At 39.4% G+C, this 17,231-nt stretch overlaps 1 protein-coding gene across 1 annotated transcript in view; it reads right to left on the bottom strand.

Moving 5' to 3' along the window:
• Window positions 1-1,142: 1,142 nt before the first annotated feature.
• Window positions 1,143-17,231, bottom strand: part of chsy1 (chondroitin sulfate synthase 1) — a 42,181-nt gene continuing 26,092 nt past the window's right edge. Inside the window, exon 3 of the mRNA XM_067493959.1 lies at window positions 1,143-4,166. Coding sequence (XP_067350060.1) covers window positions 2,574-4,166 — 1,593 coding nt within the window. The 3' untranslated portion in view covers window positions 1,143-2,573. The remainder of the gene's footprint in view (window positions 4,167-17,231) is intronic.

The following is a 17,231-nucleotide window of genomic DNA, read 5'->3' on the forward strand; positions in this document are numbered from 1 at the left end:
TTATTGAATCATAAAAATAAATTGCAATTAATTCATTCCAATTTGTGTAGTGGCTTTGCAATTAGTTGTGTTATGAAATGATTCTTTCCAGCCAGCACAGGAATGTCCCGAAGGCTGGCTTACTAACAAAGGATATTGGACAATTAGTCCAAGGCCCACACCCTCATTTGCTTGGCAGATAAACCACTTTAGAGACCAGGAGAGTCTGAATTGTGCTGGACTATAATGGAAGTTCTACAATGGATATGAAGTGTTTATTAGAGAAGCCACACAGTCAGCGGGAGGGAAAAGGTGGAATACACAGTATTTTATCCCCATATGTCCCAATATGCAGATAAAAACTGAAAGTCTTTTAGGTTTGTCATCAGCTGTAAGCATAAGAATTTCTAACCCAGTGTACAAAGTCCTTCATGCCATAAAATGTGATAGAGCTGGATGTAGAGCATTTTAATGGGCGTAGTGAAAGGAGAGTTAGAAAAGTAACAGACACAGGTCCCATGAAAAGTAGTGGCCCCTAACTCTACTCATGGTTACAGTTAAAGATGTAAATGCTTAAGGCACCAACAGGCCTCCGGCATTTACCTGTTGTTTCTGTAGTAACTACAGTCTTGGCATGAACATGGTGTAACTTCCCTGATTATACAGCTCATAAGCTACGTGTCAGTATTGGTGGAAATGTGTAGCTGCCCTTCCAGCGTTTCTACTGCATTTTGCAAGTCCATTACCTTTCATTAGTTTTTAAAACCCAGTTGGTCCACTGTCCGCTATCATGTCTTTAACTATAAAATATCCAACAGCGTCCACTTCTCTTTAGGCTCCTACACTGAGTAAGAAAATGCTCACAGTAGCAACTTTACAAGATTCTCGTTTGTTAGCAGACTAAGTTTCTGTCCTCTGGGTTCGTGTCTTGAGTCAGGTTGCCCTTCTGAATATCTTCCAGCAGATTATGCTGCACCAAACCCTTTGTGAGCTTGTGTGATGTGAGCGTTTTCCTCATGTGTCAGCCACGTAACCCAGGTTGCTGAGTTGTAATAGGATTATTGTGACGCAGAGATGACCCAGATGCGAAGCACATACCTTTATTGACAGGTTTTCTCATAACTGTTAGTGAGACAGCTTTATTTGATGCGCTGAACCAAAGAATATAAATAATACTACAAGTGCAGTAGATTACGTTTTCGCTCAATTTTATTTCTTTTTAAATAGAAAACCGTTTCCAGACAGAGTTGAAAGAACCAAAATTACAAAAAAAAGTCAAAGAAAAATAAGAAAACACTATGACAGCACAGTCTTAAAAAAATCAGAGGACCATTAACCCAATGGAGTGCTACAGCATACAGCACCTTCATACAGGCAGCACAGGCAGGAGCACTAATTCAGGCCTGATATGAGGATATGATCTGCCAAAGTGGGTTTTCATATCTCAGATCAAAAGACCACACTTCTGCAGACTGGGACCAGCCACAACAGGTTTATTTCAGCATTAAAGAAAGTTAGTTTAAAAAAAAAAAAGAAACGCTGTCTGACTAGAGAGATGCTCTAGTTCATCCCACTGGAATAAAGGCCAGGCTGGTTCTCACTACACCCTTTAAGGCCTGGGACAGACGGAATACTTATGTTTACTTTCATTATACAGCTAGTTTCATGTTTGTGCCTGCAAGATAGAAGAAGCACACACACAAACAGACACACACGCACGCACCCAGGCAACACAATAACCTTAAACAGACTGTGCAAAACTCTTTGGTGATAATGAATTTAGGGAAAAGGACGTGAAACAAATATCATCCCGTGACTGGCATGGTTGTACAATCTTTTCAATATACATATTTTAGAGTAGAAAATGGAGCCTGCAAGTTCAATAAATTAGACAGCAAAAGATGAATTGAAGATATTAAATCCAGCAGTTGAGTTCACAGAAATTAGAACTAAAGAATAATACAAAACAAAAAACAAACAAACAAAAAAAAAACAGTGTTATATTTTAATACCAAAACCATAAAAGCAAGCAAAAAAGAAAGCCTGGTAAAGAAATCTAATCAAATGGCCTTTAGTAATTTCAGTTTCAACGATGAAATGTTTTGAATCAGTTGTAAACATTCACAATCAAGAGTTAAATTATGTTTGGAGCAATGTTGGTCTGACAGAACATGGACACCAGTCTGTTTTCTGCACAAAAGACAAATGGAATATTTGCGGATTGTGACGATGTACTTCACTGAGGTACACATTAATAATCCCTGCCTTACCTCCCACTCTCCTGACAGATAGCATGGAACAGGCTAGAAGAGCACCTGGTAAAGTCAGGCTCACAAAAGAATATTGGTCGATATTCTTTCCGTCATGGACCAAGGCATGTACGTCCATACTAGGGCCCAGGCTGTGCCACTGAATTGCTCATTATGTTGTTTCTTAAGACTTACTTTTTTAAAAAAAAAGTCATATTTTCAAAATATATCCATGTAAAGTCTTCGATTTCAGTAAAAAATAAATTAGGTAGTGAAAAGACCACTAAGAGGAGGAAGTGAGCACAGAGCAGGTTTAGTTTCTGACAGTCTGCAGCCTGGCTTTTTTCACACTGTCCTAACTGAGCCGTTATTGCTGGCCAGTCTCCTGAAGCTGTGGTCGTTCTTCTCCAGCCACAGCTCAGCCAGCTGCTGGGTGGAGCCGTGCGATGAGGCTTTGGAGCCCAGGCACATCTTATATTGCTTTACCTCCAGGGTGGGATCGCATGTGACCGTGTGGTGGACATGTACTATCCCTGTGTCTGTGCTTCTGAACAACTTCATTCCTGACTGGACAAATTTATTAAAAAGGTCCACATCCTCTGATCCCCATCCCTTTATGGAGGTATCAAAGCCTCCAGCTCGGACCAAGTCTCCTTTGTAGACACAGACTATTCCAAAGCCATAGTTTCTCCATAGACCTGTCTTGGAGGTGAAGACGTAGTGGTTGTTGCTAGGAACCTTCCCAGCGTACACCACCTTAGGGTCATACTGGCTGAAGATGATGGGGAAGTAGGTCTGCTCCCCTAGGACAGTATTGGTCCGACATCTTTTGAGGAAGTCGCTGGAAAAGAGCAGATCCACATCACAGTAGAAGAGCAGTGAATCATTAGAAAAGTGTAAGGAGCCCACATCCAGTGCCAGAGCCCTGGAAAAGGAACCAGCAACAGGCTTTATCTCCATCTCAGCCCGGGGATACTTCATGTGATACTCCCTCATCAGCTCCACCTGCTTGACCCGTTCTGTGTTGTTGTCTGTGCTGAATAGCAGGATCAGCAGTTTTACGTTCTGGTTGGGGATCAGACAAACCCGTTCAAAGTTGGCCATGAAGCGCACAAAACTGTCATAACGTCCTGACAAAGGTACCAATATGTTGACTTTCTTCTCTTTTGGTTCTCTTGTGTCCTGACCAGAGGTGGCCAGTTTAAAGGGCACCAGCATCTTGAGGGAGTTGGACAGAAATGAGAGGGAGTCTGACTCTTTGTTGATGTGGCTGGCCAGAACTCTAGCATCCATCTCCTCCTCCTCTCTGAACTGGATCTGGCTGAAAGTCTGCTGCAGGTACGCATGCCTCCTCACGGGAACTGTCATCGTCTTACCTTTGTGCTTCTTATAGAGCAGTAGCAGATCCAGAACATACTCTGCCCCATATAAGGGATTGACTCTTCGGTAGCCATACTGGATTTCTTTGAAATCAATGACTCTTCCCCTAGTTTTGGCATTGGCGTTGATCATTTCCATTACTTGCATGATGATATCATCTAAGGCCTGTCTCTGAGAGGAATCCATCCCGCGACGAGGCGGCTGACCATCAGATGCTGAGAACAGGTACTTCCCTGTTAAGTACTCCCACTCCAGAACCTCTTCTCTCTGCCTTGGGTGGAATCGCATAAATGAGGGTGGCATGCCGAGCTGGAGGTCCTCTCGGCTGGGTTCAGGAGCTCCATAGCGTCCCATCTGAACAATCTCACGGTGCAGCTGAATGGTTCGGTGGCGCAGGTCTGCGATCTTGCGGCTCAGCATGTAACTGTGTAGTCGATACTGGTAGGGAGGGTTCTTATTGGGGTGGAGAGTGATGGCTCGGCGGATCTTGCTGTTGTGGAGATCTCGTATGTAGCCCTTCTTATTTGGTTCATAGTTTTCATAGAAGAGCTGCTGCATCTGTAGAGACAGGAGACAGATTTGTGTTAGTGCCACTAAGACTATAAACACGTGGAGCATTAGATGTAAATCACATTTTCCATGTCTGCCTACAAGAACCAGTAAGATACAGGGTGGACTGGCTGTTTCTCTTTCACCTGCCCTCAGGGCCCGTAATGGTGATTATTGTTGTGGTGTCGATTAATGAACTTCAGTCACTATTTCCATTCAATATTGTTAACCCATCTTAACCCAGATAAGGATGCAACTTAGAACCAAACTCAACCGAATTTTGCACAGTGCTTCTGTTGTGTGTCTCTGAAATCATTCATTACACACACACACACACACACACACACACACACACACACACACACACACAGTAGGAAACAGCAGAGAGTATATCATGCAGACAGGAAGAACATAGATGAGGATGAATCGTGACCCAGGGCTGTGAGCCTTTTTTTCCCTAAAAGACTTGACCCCCTCCCTTACAGGGTTTTCCGGAGTGTGGAGTGTCTGCTAATGCAAAATCCAAGAGATGGGCCTAAAAGAGTTTGCTGTACAGCACATAGTGCACAGTCCCCTGCTGTCAAGTGGGTAAGTGTTTACTGCAGACCTGCGAAGGCTTTACAAACCTACTATTCCTCAAATTGCAGGAGGCTAAATGTGTAAACACTGGGACAGCTGTTTTGCAGCCACTGGCAAGATCTCCACTGTGGTCAAGAAGGCAGGGTTTGTGTCACTGACTGCCAATGAAAGGAGCATCAGAATGGCTACAGCCCCCAGAAAGTCTAATTTGAGAGGAAGGCTGTGGAATGTCTCCAAGAGCCTCAAGCCTGATCCCTAGGGAAAAACCATATAGACAAGACAGACCTAAGAGCTGTGGGAAATGACACCTGATGCTGAATATGTTTACAGTAACTTTTTACTTTTCCATAGCTTCACCTTGTCTTCCTTTGCACCTTAGACAGGGAAGCCGGCTAAGCAAAATGCACTTGATCCTGATCATTAATGCAATTTTTTAGCTAATCTATGACTTTGCTATATTACAAACCAGTGTATGTAGTATTCCTACATTATTTTGTGCCATTATATATATTTATGTAGATACCTCTCCAGACAAGAATTCTGCAACATTAAGACACATGGTTTAATGTTATTACTCTAAACAAGACATTCTGCTTCCAGTTTTATTCCACGGTGCAGGTGTGAACGGTAGAATGCAAGTTCTTTGATCCCTGTTCACACACATCTTCTATGTAAAACATAATGACCAAGTCAGCTGATATGACTAAACACTGACATTATAGGAAGAGACTCATTATAAAAAAGATCGTTATTATAGCTGTTTAAGGGTTTTAAACATTTGTCTTGGTTGCACCATAAAGCCAACGAAAAAAAAAAAGACTGTCTTTGTTACTACCCATATTAGTAGTAGTAGACCAGCAGTGTGAACCAAATGTAGAGATTTATTCATGTACCTCTATTGATGTTGTCTCACTGCCATTCACTGAAACAGATGCAAATAACCAGCTGCTCACTGCTATTGTAAGAAATTAAACAAATGTGTGGTTTTTTTTTTTAAATCATTCCAGAATCAAACACTTTGATTTTTAGCTTGCACCTTCATCAACTGGCTCAAGAAATGGAGAACATTATATTATTCTAGTGTGACCTTAGTGTTTGTCATAGTAGGCTTTGTTTTATTAAACCTTCTTTATTGATTCAGTAACTACATGAGGAGTTATTGACACACCTGCACACAAACTAAGATACTATTTGGAACAATGATTTATTCTGGCAAGGATCATTATGTTTGCATAGAACATGAAACCCTGGTTACCAATATACAATTCTTGCAAAAGGTTTTGCGAACCAACTAGACTGCTGCCCATACTCTTTTTACAGAACATGAATAGGAAGAACCACAGGTTAGGTACCTGACCTGCAGAGTAAAAATTAATATGGATGCTTTAACATATGCCCAGATTGGCCCTGACAAGCCTCGGGATTAGTATTTTTCTTTTTCCCAGTAGTTCATTTGATAATGAGGCTGGAGGACAGAGGTTGGTCGGCTCAGACTGTATCCAGCAGGGTAACACCAGTGGTCATCAGCTGACAGCCTACTTGACGGGGTGGTTATGTCTCTCTCCCGTGGCTTCACTTTCAGTAGCCCACTTCCTAATTACATGACTTCCACTTTTGTGCTCACAATTGCAACTTAAGACTTATTAGTGGGATTTCTTCACAGCCGTTGAGCTCACAACATTCCCATCTAGTAATCAACTATAAGGATTCTCTAATGAAGGCAAAGGTATTTCCTAAGTGATGGAAGCTGAGGACATAGCTACTCTGGGAGCTGGTGGAAAGCAGAATGACTGCTCTAAGATCTCATCAGAATTCATTTAAAGCACTATTAACTCAGTATATTAGACCAAGGAATAAGGAAAGGTCTGTGCTTTACTTGAAGTACTTGACCTGGGACATTGGTGACAAGTCATTTTGCATTGAAGTGATTCATCTGTCACTAATTTGCTGATGTTTAAAGTTGAAAACTACATATGTTTCTTCTACTGAAAAAGAAAATCTTTAGCAAGCTCCTAAACGGTGTTAACAGAGTGAATGTATCCCCTATCTGTACAACAGACTGCATGCTTAGATGTAGATGCATCCTATAGCTTTGGTATTGTGATGCAGGAAGGCCCGGTGCAGTAAAGTGTGTATTCAAGTAGCAGATCAGTGTGAGGGGGCCAAGCAGGCAGTGTGGCTGCTGCTCTGGTTAGGTTTAATCTGCAGGACAATAGGCAGTGCCTGCCTATGAGGAGGCCATGCAAATCTAATTTGAGACAGCATTATACTGCTGTAATTGGTCTTTTATAAACAAGGGTGGTCTGTCCAAACTAATTTATGAACTAATGGAAAATCTTCCCAAAGTTAAGACAGCTCCTGTGTGATGAGAAAACAGTTATACAATTCACAGCATGATACCAGCGTTCAGCTAAAAAAATCTATACATCTACACTCCTACCATTTTTACTGTTCATGTAAATGTTAAAAAGCACAACTCCATATGATTATAAAACTATTTATATTACAAGCTGGGGAGTAATGCATGCACATAGAGTGAAAGACTAAAGATGATAGAAAACCAACATTACAAACAAATCCTAGATCAAGTTTGCTAATTAGGTGAAAGAAAAAACTTTCACCACCAAGTAAAAACAATTTAACTTTATGACAGTGTTTTCTATAATAGTATGATAATGCTAAAAATACAGTAATTTTTTATACTGAGCTTTGGAAGAGCTGTGGCTACAGCACAAACCATTTAAACCTTATTTACTAGAGAACTTTAGCAGGTGTTATTTCATATGTGTTTGTTTTTCAATCATAAAGTGTTTATATTTCTAACTAGATACGTTACAGATGCATTCATTTACTGACATAAAAAATAAATACTGTGGAATTAGACTAGCAGATGTTGCTGTGAATTCTACACAAATGCCTTAGATGTCAAGTAACTGTGATGACAAATTCAGTTCGAACAAGAAAGATAAAGAGGGTCAGACTAGTTTAAGCAAGGCAACAAAATCTGACTATTAAAATATATTAAGAGGAAAGATTCAGTAGAAATGAATTGGTCAACAGATGAACGGAAGGCTATAGCCTAAATTAATTTGATGAGAAGCCAGACAAAGAAAAGGTGCAGTCTGAACAGGACCAGACCAGGATATTGAAAGACAGCAGGCAGGATATGATAAGAGAAGAGAGGCATCACTGCCAAACACAGACAAGAGAGCTTTATTCTGGGCTCATAGCTGCCACATTTCAATGTTTCTCCATAGTTTTAATGTTCTTCCTCCTCCAGCAGCTCTAGAGCTGTCCTAACCCAGTCAGTTTCACTAATTTAACACATGAATAAAAAACATTGGTTCAAATGCATTCTTTTCTTTATTGTATGCTTAGAATAACATCAGCAGGGTCACTGGCTGCAAACTGCTAAAAAAGACATTTTTTACAATTATTTTGCTTTTCTTTCATTTGGAGATTAACACATACACACATCCATACTAATTTTCCATAACCTAGCAGGAGTGACAGTAAGCAGCCTGTGTTCTCAGAGATCCAGTACAAGCACTGAGTTGTTCCTGTTCACTGCAACACCACCAGCATTATCTGAGTAGTATCTGACAAACCACCATTACATTATCCAGCACTATGCAAGCTGCCGCACCCTACTTCCCATATATGTACATGTCCAACACTATATATTCCTCACACTTTAGTGATTTACCAGATGTTCTTATCCAAACTGACTAACAATTGGGGTGAGTCTCTTTTTCAAGGATACTGGAGGAGCCTGGGATCTGGTGCAACCTAAACGTGTCTTCTATTGGTCTGTCTATGCCTGTGTTTGTCCTCTGTCCACTCTATTAACGGAGGAGCTGAGCTCTATCCTCTGAAAATTTACAGAAGAGAAATTAGTTGCAGGTGAGGTGAAAAAAATTAGGCTCTGCTTGTTACCATGTGTAAAATAAAAGCTCACTAAAAAGCCAATAGAAGCAATTTGTAAATAAAAACACGTTAAATAAGGATAAAAGTATAGCTTTGCTTGCAGTGTCCGATCCACCACCGGCATGTTTTCTTTATAGCCAGCTTGTTAACTAATGGACAAAGACACTAAAGACAACCCTGGCTTTGTTTAGCCTTTTGTAACTGGTTAGTGTATATAATATGCTGTATCTTAACACTTGAGTTCACTTGAGTTTTTTTGGACTTTCTGAACATTCAGAGAAAGGATGACAGAGCATGATTGAGTGATAGTGACTAATACTATACTAAATGTGACTCCTTAATTGTTCACCTGTGCTGACTTGAGGGAGGAGACCTGGTCTGAACATTTCTTATGTCCTGTCTTTTTCATTTTTTACACAACTTTTTAAAGTTCAGTTTCTTCTGTGCAAACAACCTTAAACGTTGCCACAGTTTGCATCATACTTGTGCAAATCACTCTTCAAACTAAAATGGTCGAATGTAAATTGAAAGCGTTCTGCTTCTTTTTTAAAACCTCATATTTAATATTCCATGCTGAGCATAGCAAGGATGTGTAAAGCTGTTTGGTAAAACCCATAGGCAAAAGCAGAACTAGTAGTTTGCTTCACCACTATCTAGATAAGACTTTATTTTGACAGAACCCCAGTTCTCTTAGCAGGGTATCTAAATTACCATCTGTTACCACAATATTCACCATTACTAATGGCGACTGAAGTCTAAATCACATGGCACTAAAAAGTTCAAAACAGAAAATTCTAAATAACAACAGCTGCTTCTATTCCTCATACTCTTAGTCCAACTGACTGCAGCTACATTCAAGTACAGATGAAATAGCCCAATTCCCAATTTTTGCAACCCAGTGACCTAGATGTGCAACTGCTATCAGAAAAGTCAGATTGGATATGCAAATTATTGGCTGTTGCCATCAAAGTACAAATAAACAGGGAAATAACAACAAGGGGGGTGGTGTGCGTGTGTGTGTGTTCGGGGGGGAAGGAATATTATAAAATTAAATTATTATATAGAAAATTATATGATTTGACTGTCACAAAAATTTAATCTGCACATATATGGCAGTTATAATTGTTCACACTGGTGCTAGATACATGTCAATACAAACACGAATGTGAACTATCAACACAAAAGATTTTACCTGACAGGAAAATCAGAATTTAGCATTAGGACAAGGATCGTAAGGACTGGAGCAAATCTTGTCACTGAGCCTCTTTCCTCTCATCCCATATCACCTTTTAACCACACATTAAACTAAAATTTAATAAAAGATTAAATCTACATTAATTGTACTAAACAACCAAAGAAGATTCAACTTGTAAAGAACATTAAATAGTTTAATATTTAATGTTCGGTGTTCACATGCTTTTGTCCAGAATCAACTACTGTCAACCACACAAAACCATTCCAGTGTCTAATCACCACTGTCAAATGACATACTATAGGGATATATAGAATTACTGCTTCTCATTGTACAGGTGTGCAGTCAGTATAGCAGAAAACGTCTGCTTAATGATCTTGTTACTAGGCAGCGTTAGAAGTGACACTAAAGAATTAGAAAAAAAACATTGCGTGCAAAGCCAAATGCTAAAAGGAGGAGGGGGTGTTAATAGGACAGTGAGTATTATCTTGCCATAGCACAGGCTGCACTCATTCAGGACAAACAGAAAGATTCTATATATGCAGTGAGACTCTGAACATCCAGAGTGAACTAAATGTCATTGTTTTCGCCCAATCTTATAAATCTGACTGAGATCAGCTGATCAGTTTCAGAAACGTACAGTTTAATAAAATGACATATAAAATGAACATTTTATATATAAATAAAAAAATAATAAATCAAATCGTGGTTCTAAATTAGGTCGGTGTTCCTAGCTCAGTAAGCTCTTAAGTCTATAAATAAAGATTAATAGCACAGAAACAATATTTGTATAATTTACCCTTGGTATCTTTGGCAGACATACTTGATAAACTCAGACTAAGTAAGCAGCCTGACCTCCTCCACACACCACTGTAAATATAGTCACATTCTGTAGGAATCACTGTTCTTTCCTCCACAACCAATTGTGTAATCCATCATTTCAGTGAATATGTCTTAAGTGTAGTATGGTGGACAGTAATGTTGAGGACTAAAGGCTATACAGCATGTGGCAGAGGGCAGGTTGGCCTGAAGCCACTGGAATATGCATGTTTGAGACTGCACTGTGGCACCAGGATCATTCAATTCGTTAATGGTTTGAAGATGATTATTCTCCTTCTGAGACTGCTCTCCTATATGCATGAATCACAGTCACTAGTCAATGAAAGTAATATTGAACAGACCAGAAAACTGACATCAATACAGGGTGAAACACAAAGTGCTGCCAGTTGACTACTCACCTAAAAGTATTTAAGTTACTCACTAGTTGAAGAAAAATTTGTTCTTTTACCTCAGGACCACAGCAGATAAAGTCAGTTCAAGTAGGCAACAACTGAAAGCTTCTAAATTTCTGTTCGTCTGCCTGAAGAGCAGAGAAGCATGCGTGGATCCAAAGCATGAACTGTTTTCTGACATCAAGGCGAAAGGGTAAATTAAAACCTTCCATTAAAATGAAGTGGAAAAACTTCCAAATATTGGTCTTTTTTTTATTGTTGAAGGTAATTGTAGCTGTGAAGTGGGCAGCAACATAGTTGTGGAGTCCTGGTGGTCCATGAAGCTAGCATTTAGAGAGCACCACCCAAGGAAGCTGGAGGAAGAACAGGAACTGAGATGTGGGTTTAGAAAAGCTCGAAAACAAGTGTTTCTCCACACACGTCGACAACTGAAAGTGAATATGGTTTCGCATGCATGTAATCTGCACCTCAGTCCCTGCACTAGACAATTCTAAAAGCTAAACTCCTTTTTTCCTTACTCTGCCGTATTTATAGCTCCTATGACATGATGTGAGGAAGACCAGGAAATGGCACTGTCTAATTGTTGGTTATAGAAAGGATGCTAGAACGTATTAATTCAAATTGAAGTTAGAGGTGGATAATGGCCATGGTTATCTGCTGGTGGTAGATAGAATATAAAACATGGTCTAACTATTGGAAACTGTCACAATTATCTTCTAATCATAACAAGGAGGACATTAAATGCATTATAGATTAATCAGAAAACAAAATCCTGCAGATACAATCTGTCAATCATCATAGCTTTTCTAATGTTTATTAATTCTAATCCCTGGTAAATATTTATATCACTACTCCTAATGATTTTTCATAATGACTGTAACTGATGATGAGATGCCCACACATTCACAGCTGATGTTAAGTTAGCAGTGTGTCTCGCCACACAAAAGTGTTTCTATGCAGCAAGGTACAAACAGCTTTGTGCTTCTTCTCAGTATGAACACAGGAGACATGTCAGACGTGTAAAACTGCAGAGCAATGTGATGATCGATGTTTGTGAGATCCAGGAGGGTTTCCCAAACCCTGTAGCCTGCCCTGGAGGGGGTGGCCTGAAAAGTGTACTAATTACAGACTGTCCCTGTTTGATCCTACAATTAATGTGTCCGTTTGACCCCCAGGTAGATGGGGTAACAGCTGCATGTTGATAGTTATGGCTCATGATCCAGATGTCACTGTTGACACAAACAGTAGGCCTGGAAACATTTCAGATCACTTTAAAGTCCTCGAACCACCACTGTCAAATAACCCAACAGGTATCACTGTCATGTTCTCAGCGTCTTGCCTTCTTGGTTACATCTGAATCTGAATGTCAAGTTTTTCAGGACAAGTTGTTACTACAATGTAAATGATATACAGTAATTTCGATAATGTCTTAAATAGCCTTAAATAGTGCGGTTAGTGCCTAACCAAGAAGTTTAATTTTTTTCAACAAAATTACAAAAAGTTTTGTTTTCCTAGAAACTCAGGTGAGAACTACAGCCAATCAAGCCAGATCCATTTCATGCAGACGTTTAAAGTCCTAGCCTATGAATTTCAAAAGACAATAAGCTCTCTCTGTAATAATTCCTGTTGTGAAAGCCTCTCAAACTGGCACCTGATTCCAAACACGTGCAATCGCTACTCATGTGGGTTACTGTAGCTCAGAAGGTAGAGCCAACATCCACCACTCCCAGGACTGTTGTTTTGATTACTGCTTCCTCCTATCACACGTTGAAGTATCTTTAATCAAAACACTGAACCCCAACTTAGTTGCTCCAGGTAAGTGTAGGCAAGCTACAAAGCAGCTCACCGTTGTGTGGTTGTTAGTGCGAATGGGTGAATAAGAAGCAGTGTAAAGTGCTTTGAGTACCAATAGGTAGAAAAGCGCTTTATAAGTGCAGATTATTTACGATTTACTGATGTCTGCGATCATAGAGAGGGGGGAGACGCAATATGTAAAATGGGGCCAATGGAACACAGTCTACAAGAAACCATATTCAGTGCATTTACATGCAGTGTTTGTACATTGTTTTAAGCAACCAGGTTACAGCTGCCTTTTTGGAAAAGCTGATTTGCAAAATTAGGGTAGAGGATTAGGGAAACCTGATTTCCCTAGAACAATTTCTCCTGGAGAACCAAATTCATCTCCCATGTATATGTGGAACCACGTTTCCAATCATATTTGTCCAACACTGCATGTAAATGGCCACTAATATACGCTTTTGTCCTCAGACAAAATCAGACATACAAGACATTTTTTCTTTCACATTTTCTAAGCCTAAACAAATCACTATCCCCTGCAGGTAATTAAAAATTTCAGTTTGTGCTGTGGATCAGCTGTGTGTGTCTCCTTCATTTCTTTTCCTCTTTTACCCAGTGCTGTCACTCTGTAGCAGCATGAGCACAGCAAAAACAAAAAGAACGTCATGAAGGAGCATTTTAAGTCATTATACAGTTAAATTGTATAAGTCATGCTTCCACAGGTTGGAGAGAAATGAGTTCACTTGTCTGCTGCATGTAAATGTATATTTCCAGGATCTAGGTTTCTTAAGGTCATGTAAACTCTGTTCCCAGATTATGTCATAGGAGTGCAGACGTGTGTGTGTGTGTGTGTGTGTGTGTGTGTGTGTGTGTGTGTGTGTGTGTGTGTGTGTGTGTGTGTGTGTGAAAGAGAAAGAGAAAGTATGGATATTGTTTTTAAATATGTTTTGGTAGCAGTCAATTTAAGTAGTCCATTCAAAATGTACAAATTACAGTGAGCAGCATTTCAAGTGATATCCTTTGCTGTTAAGCATGAATTCTTTCAAGCCTCTCCCACACAGAAACATGCACAGAGCGAGAGGGGGAGTCTGTTTTGTGCTTGTGGCTTTGAAAATAAATAATAGGCCTTACAAAAAGAAGAAGATAATAACACAACATAGGAACAATCTTACTGCAGGTTTTGGTCCATGCTTTAGAGCACAAGCTGCTCAAAGTCCCAGCCCCAGTAACTAATATCCATCCAAATAAATTGGATGTTTTTGTTACCAACACTTTTTCCTGATGTGAAAAAACCTTAAATGGTAACAATGTTTGAATGGTTCAGATTAGTCAATTAGTTGCCAGTTTCCTAATAAAAAAGGCCTCTGCTCCCATGGCAATCATATTCATCTCCTCATCTAATTAAAAGTATCTTGATTTGAACGAGATTAGTAGAAAAATATGCACTGCCCACAGCGACGATTTTCTCAAAACCCTGCACAAAGAAAGTAAAGCTCCACAGTCACTAAATTCACATTTACTCACATTGCGATCTAGTCCACAAAAACAGTCACCAGATATGAGAAGATTTGTTGAATACATGAGCCATGTTAAACTGCAGCAGAGCTAATTGCCATATTTCGTCACTTCAATCATTGCTGGAGGAGGATCACTAGCTAATCCTCCACTAATTTTAAGACATTTTGGATTGAAACTATTGGAAACAGATAACACAGTTCCAGGCATGTCTACATGTCCCTCTTGTCATGTGGCTTACTATTACTCGACAGTTATATCTAAGAATCTATATTTAATTTGTTTTAATATATTTAATTCTATAATAATTTCAAGTTTTTAATTTTTAATAGATTTTTGTTCACAATGTCACATTTCAACTGTAAGTGTGCTGTAATTCTGCCCAACAATGTTCCCATAAAAGGTATAATTGACTTTATGGGGTATGCAGTATTTGGGTATAGCAGGAAGGTAACAGTACTGTGCTTTAAGCCTGTAACTAAATATGAAACAACAGAGAGAAAGGGAGTGAGCTAAAAAAAGGCAGGGAGACTGCCTGCAAGACAAAAAACAACAGGGAGGGACAGCAAAACATGGTGCTGTGTCCCAGTGATCACTGCCTCACCTTTTTCTCCCTCTATAGCTAACTGCAGCTTTGGTAGCTTTAGTCCTGCAACTCCAGCTACACAATGTTTGTGTTCATATCTTTCACATCAAAAACAAAGTAATGAATCTAATAAAATATGTTTGGCCATATGCTGCCACTGTTGCTGCATTGGCTAGTTTTTTCAAATGGCCTCACACTCTACAGCCAAATAACTTGTAGTTTTAGAGTGAAAAGTGAAACACAGAAATATAAAATAATGCATTATAATTTAAACAGCAGTACATATCTTCTAACTTGCTTAATAATGTTGGACAATCATCCTCTTGTCTGTGGGCTCTGATCCCCAACCCACCCCTACAGAGGCATCCTCGACTTCCCCCAGTTCCCAGTCCTTTCTCCAACAGTAACCTGAGCCAACCTGGTGTAGCCATCAGACAAAGGCTGCTTTCTAATGCCACAGCGCACACACCACTCTGCACAAGTAGCCAGGAATTCCTTCTTCTTCAAGTGCCTTCCATTAACACCTCACCTGTTTTAATTTATTGAAGTATGGTTAGTGCACGAGTTTCTTTCCCATTCGCATTGTCTTTGCCATTGCCAAGTTCCAAACTTAGTCATTTTCGAAAAAAAAACAAACAAACAAACCAAAATACAGTAAAACTGAATTAAACAAGTTCAGATATGCTTGGAACTTTTCACCTTTTATTCTTTTACAACATTGATTTATGGTTGATTTAATTTGGCTTCAAAAACACTCACGTCAAAGTGAAAACAGATCTCTACAAAGTTGTCTAAATTAATAAAATATAAAACTCAACATAAGTGACCGAAAAAATGATTTAAATGTGTTGATGCTGCTCTGCAGAGCACTCGATTTGCCAGTATTGGTTTCTTTAGCATAGGTGGTCAATAGCCTATGTTTACAGACTCATCCTGAGCATCACTTAGTACTCACTCACAGTTTTGCTCCCATACAGCAAAATTACAATTTTTAACCTAAACCTATTAAAGGCTATATTGAAAATATTCTGGAACTATTCCAGTCATCTTTAGATTCAAGAGCAAATCTAGCCCATCATGATTACCTGCCTACTTGTCTAGACAGTTGTGTTGAAGTTGGTGGAACACATTCAATTCACATTTTCACCATTTATTGGTATGGGTTCCTGAAACCATGTACTAAATGCACACATACTGGCTAAAAATGGAAAACTGTTGATAAAGCTTTAATAATTACTACTGGTTGCAAGTTTATGCTTGTGAAATATGTTAGAGATTTTTTTACCCATACGGACATGACCATTAGATCAAACATGTCTGATACATCATCCATGCTAAATCCATGTTTAATCCTCTCTGCATTAAACATCCAAGTTAGCGAAATAGCACGCAGGCAAAAAGGACAGAGTGATGTTAACATAAATAACATAAATAGTACCTGTGCCAGCTCCTCTGTGATCCATGTAATAGGAAGAAACACGTGGTGAGGATCTGCACGGCCATTGTAGGGTTATTAGAAACTAATCACCTCTAATTGGATGCTTGAGGCTTAACAGCACAAATGTGATTGACTGTGATGGGTGCCATGATGGATTGAGCATGGTGAATGAACCAGCCTCAGGCCTCCAGCTGCTTGCTTTCTGCATGTAACATTGTTCGAATACTGAGAAGATGCAGCAAGTCCTTTTTATTGTTTAATTTCTCAATTCAACTTAAAATAGCAATGTTCTCACACAGAATGTAAAAATTTTTACTCTTATCTGATGCCCATGAACTATTAAAAACCCTAATAAAGGGTTATAAACCCTTATAAAGGCAGACAGTTGCAGCTTGTCCAAACTAATCCTAGAAAAAATAGAGCCAATCTAATGGACCCAAGCAGAGCAGAAAATAGCACCACTAAAAAGGAATTTTTACACGTTAAACCAAAACGTTCCTTTATGTTGAATACTATTTAAAATGCACAGTTCTGTGCAAAGGTATAGAACTATATTCAGAGACAACCAGAAAAAACAGTCCCACAACATATGGTAGCCCCCCCACAGAGCCCTGATCTCAAGTCAGTCTGAGATTACATGAAGAAGACGCGGAGGACTAAATCTACACAAGAACTGTGGTTTTTTAAGATGCTTAGGACAGCAGCAGTTCAACAAAGTCTGTTCCTAGTGGCTTGAAAATGTTTTTGCAATTGTACCGCTGAATAAACGTTTTCTGTTCAATTCTGTGTGAAGTTATTTGATGGAAAA

The sequence above is a fragment of the Channa argus genome, chromosome 2, assembly GCF_033026475.1.
Source record: "Channa argus isolate prfri chromosome 2, Channa argus male v1.0, whole genome shotgun sequence".
Classification (NCBI taxonomy): Eukaryota; Metazoa; Chordata; class Actinopteri; order Anabantiformes; family Channidae; genus Channa; species Channa argus.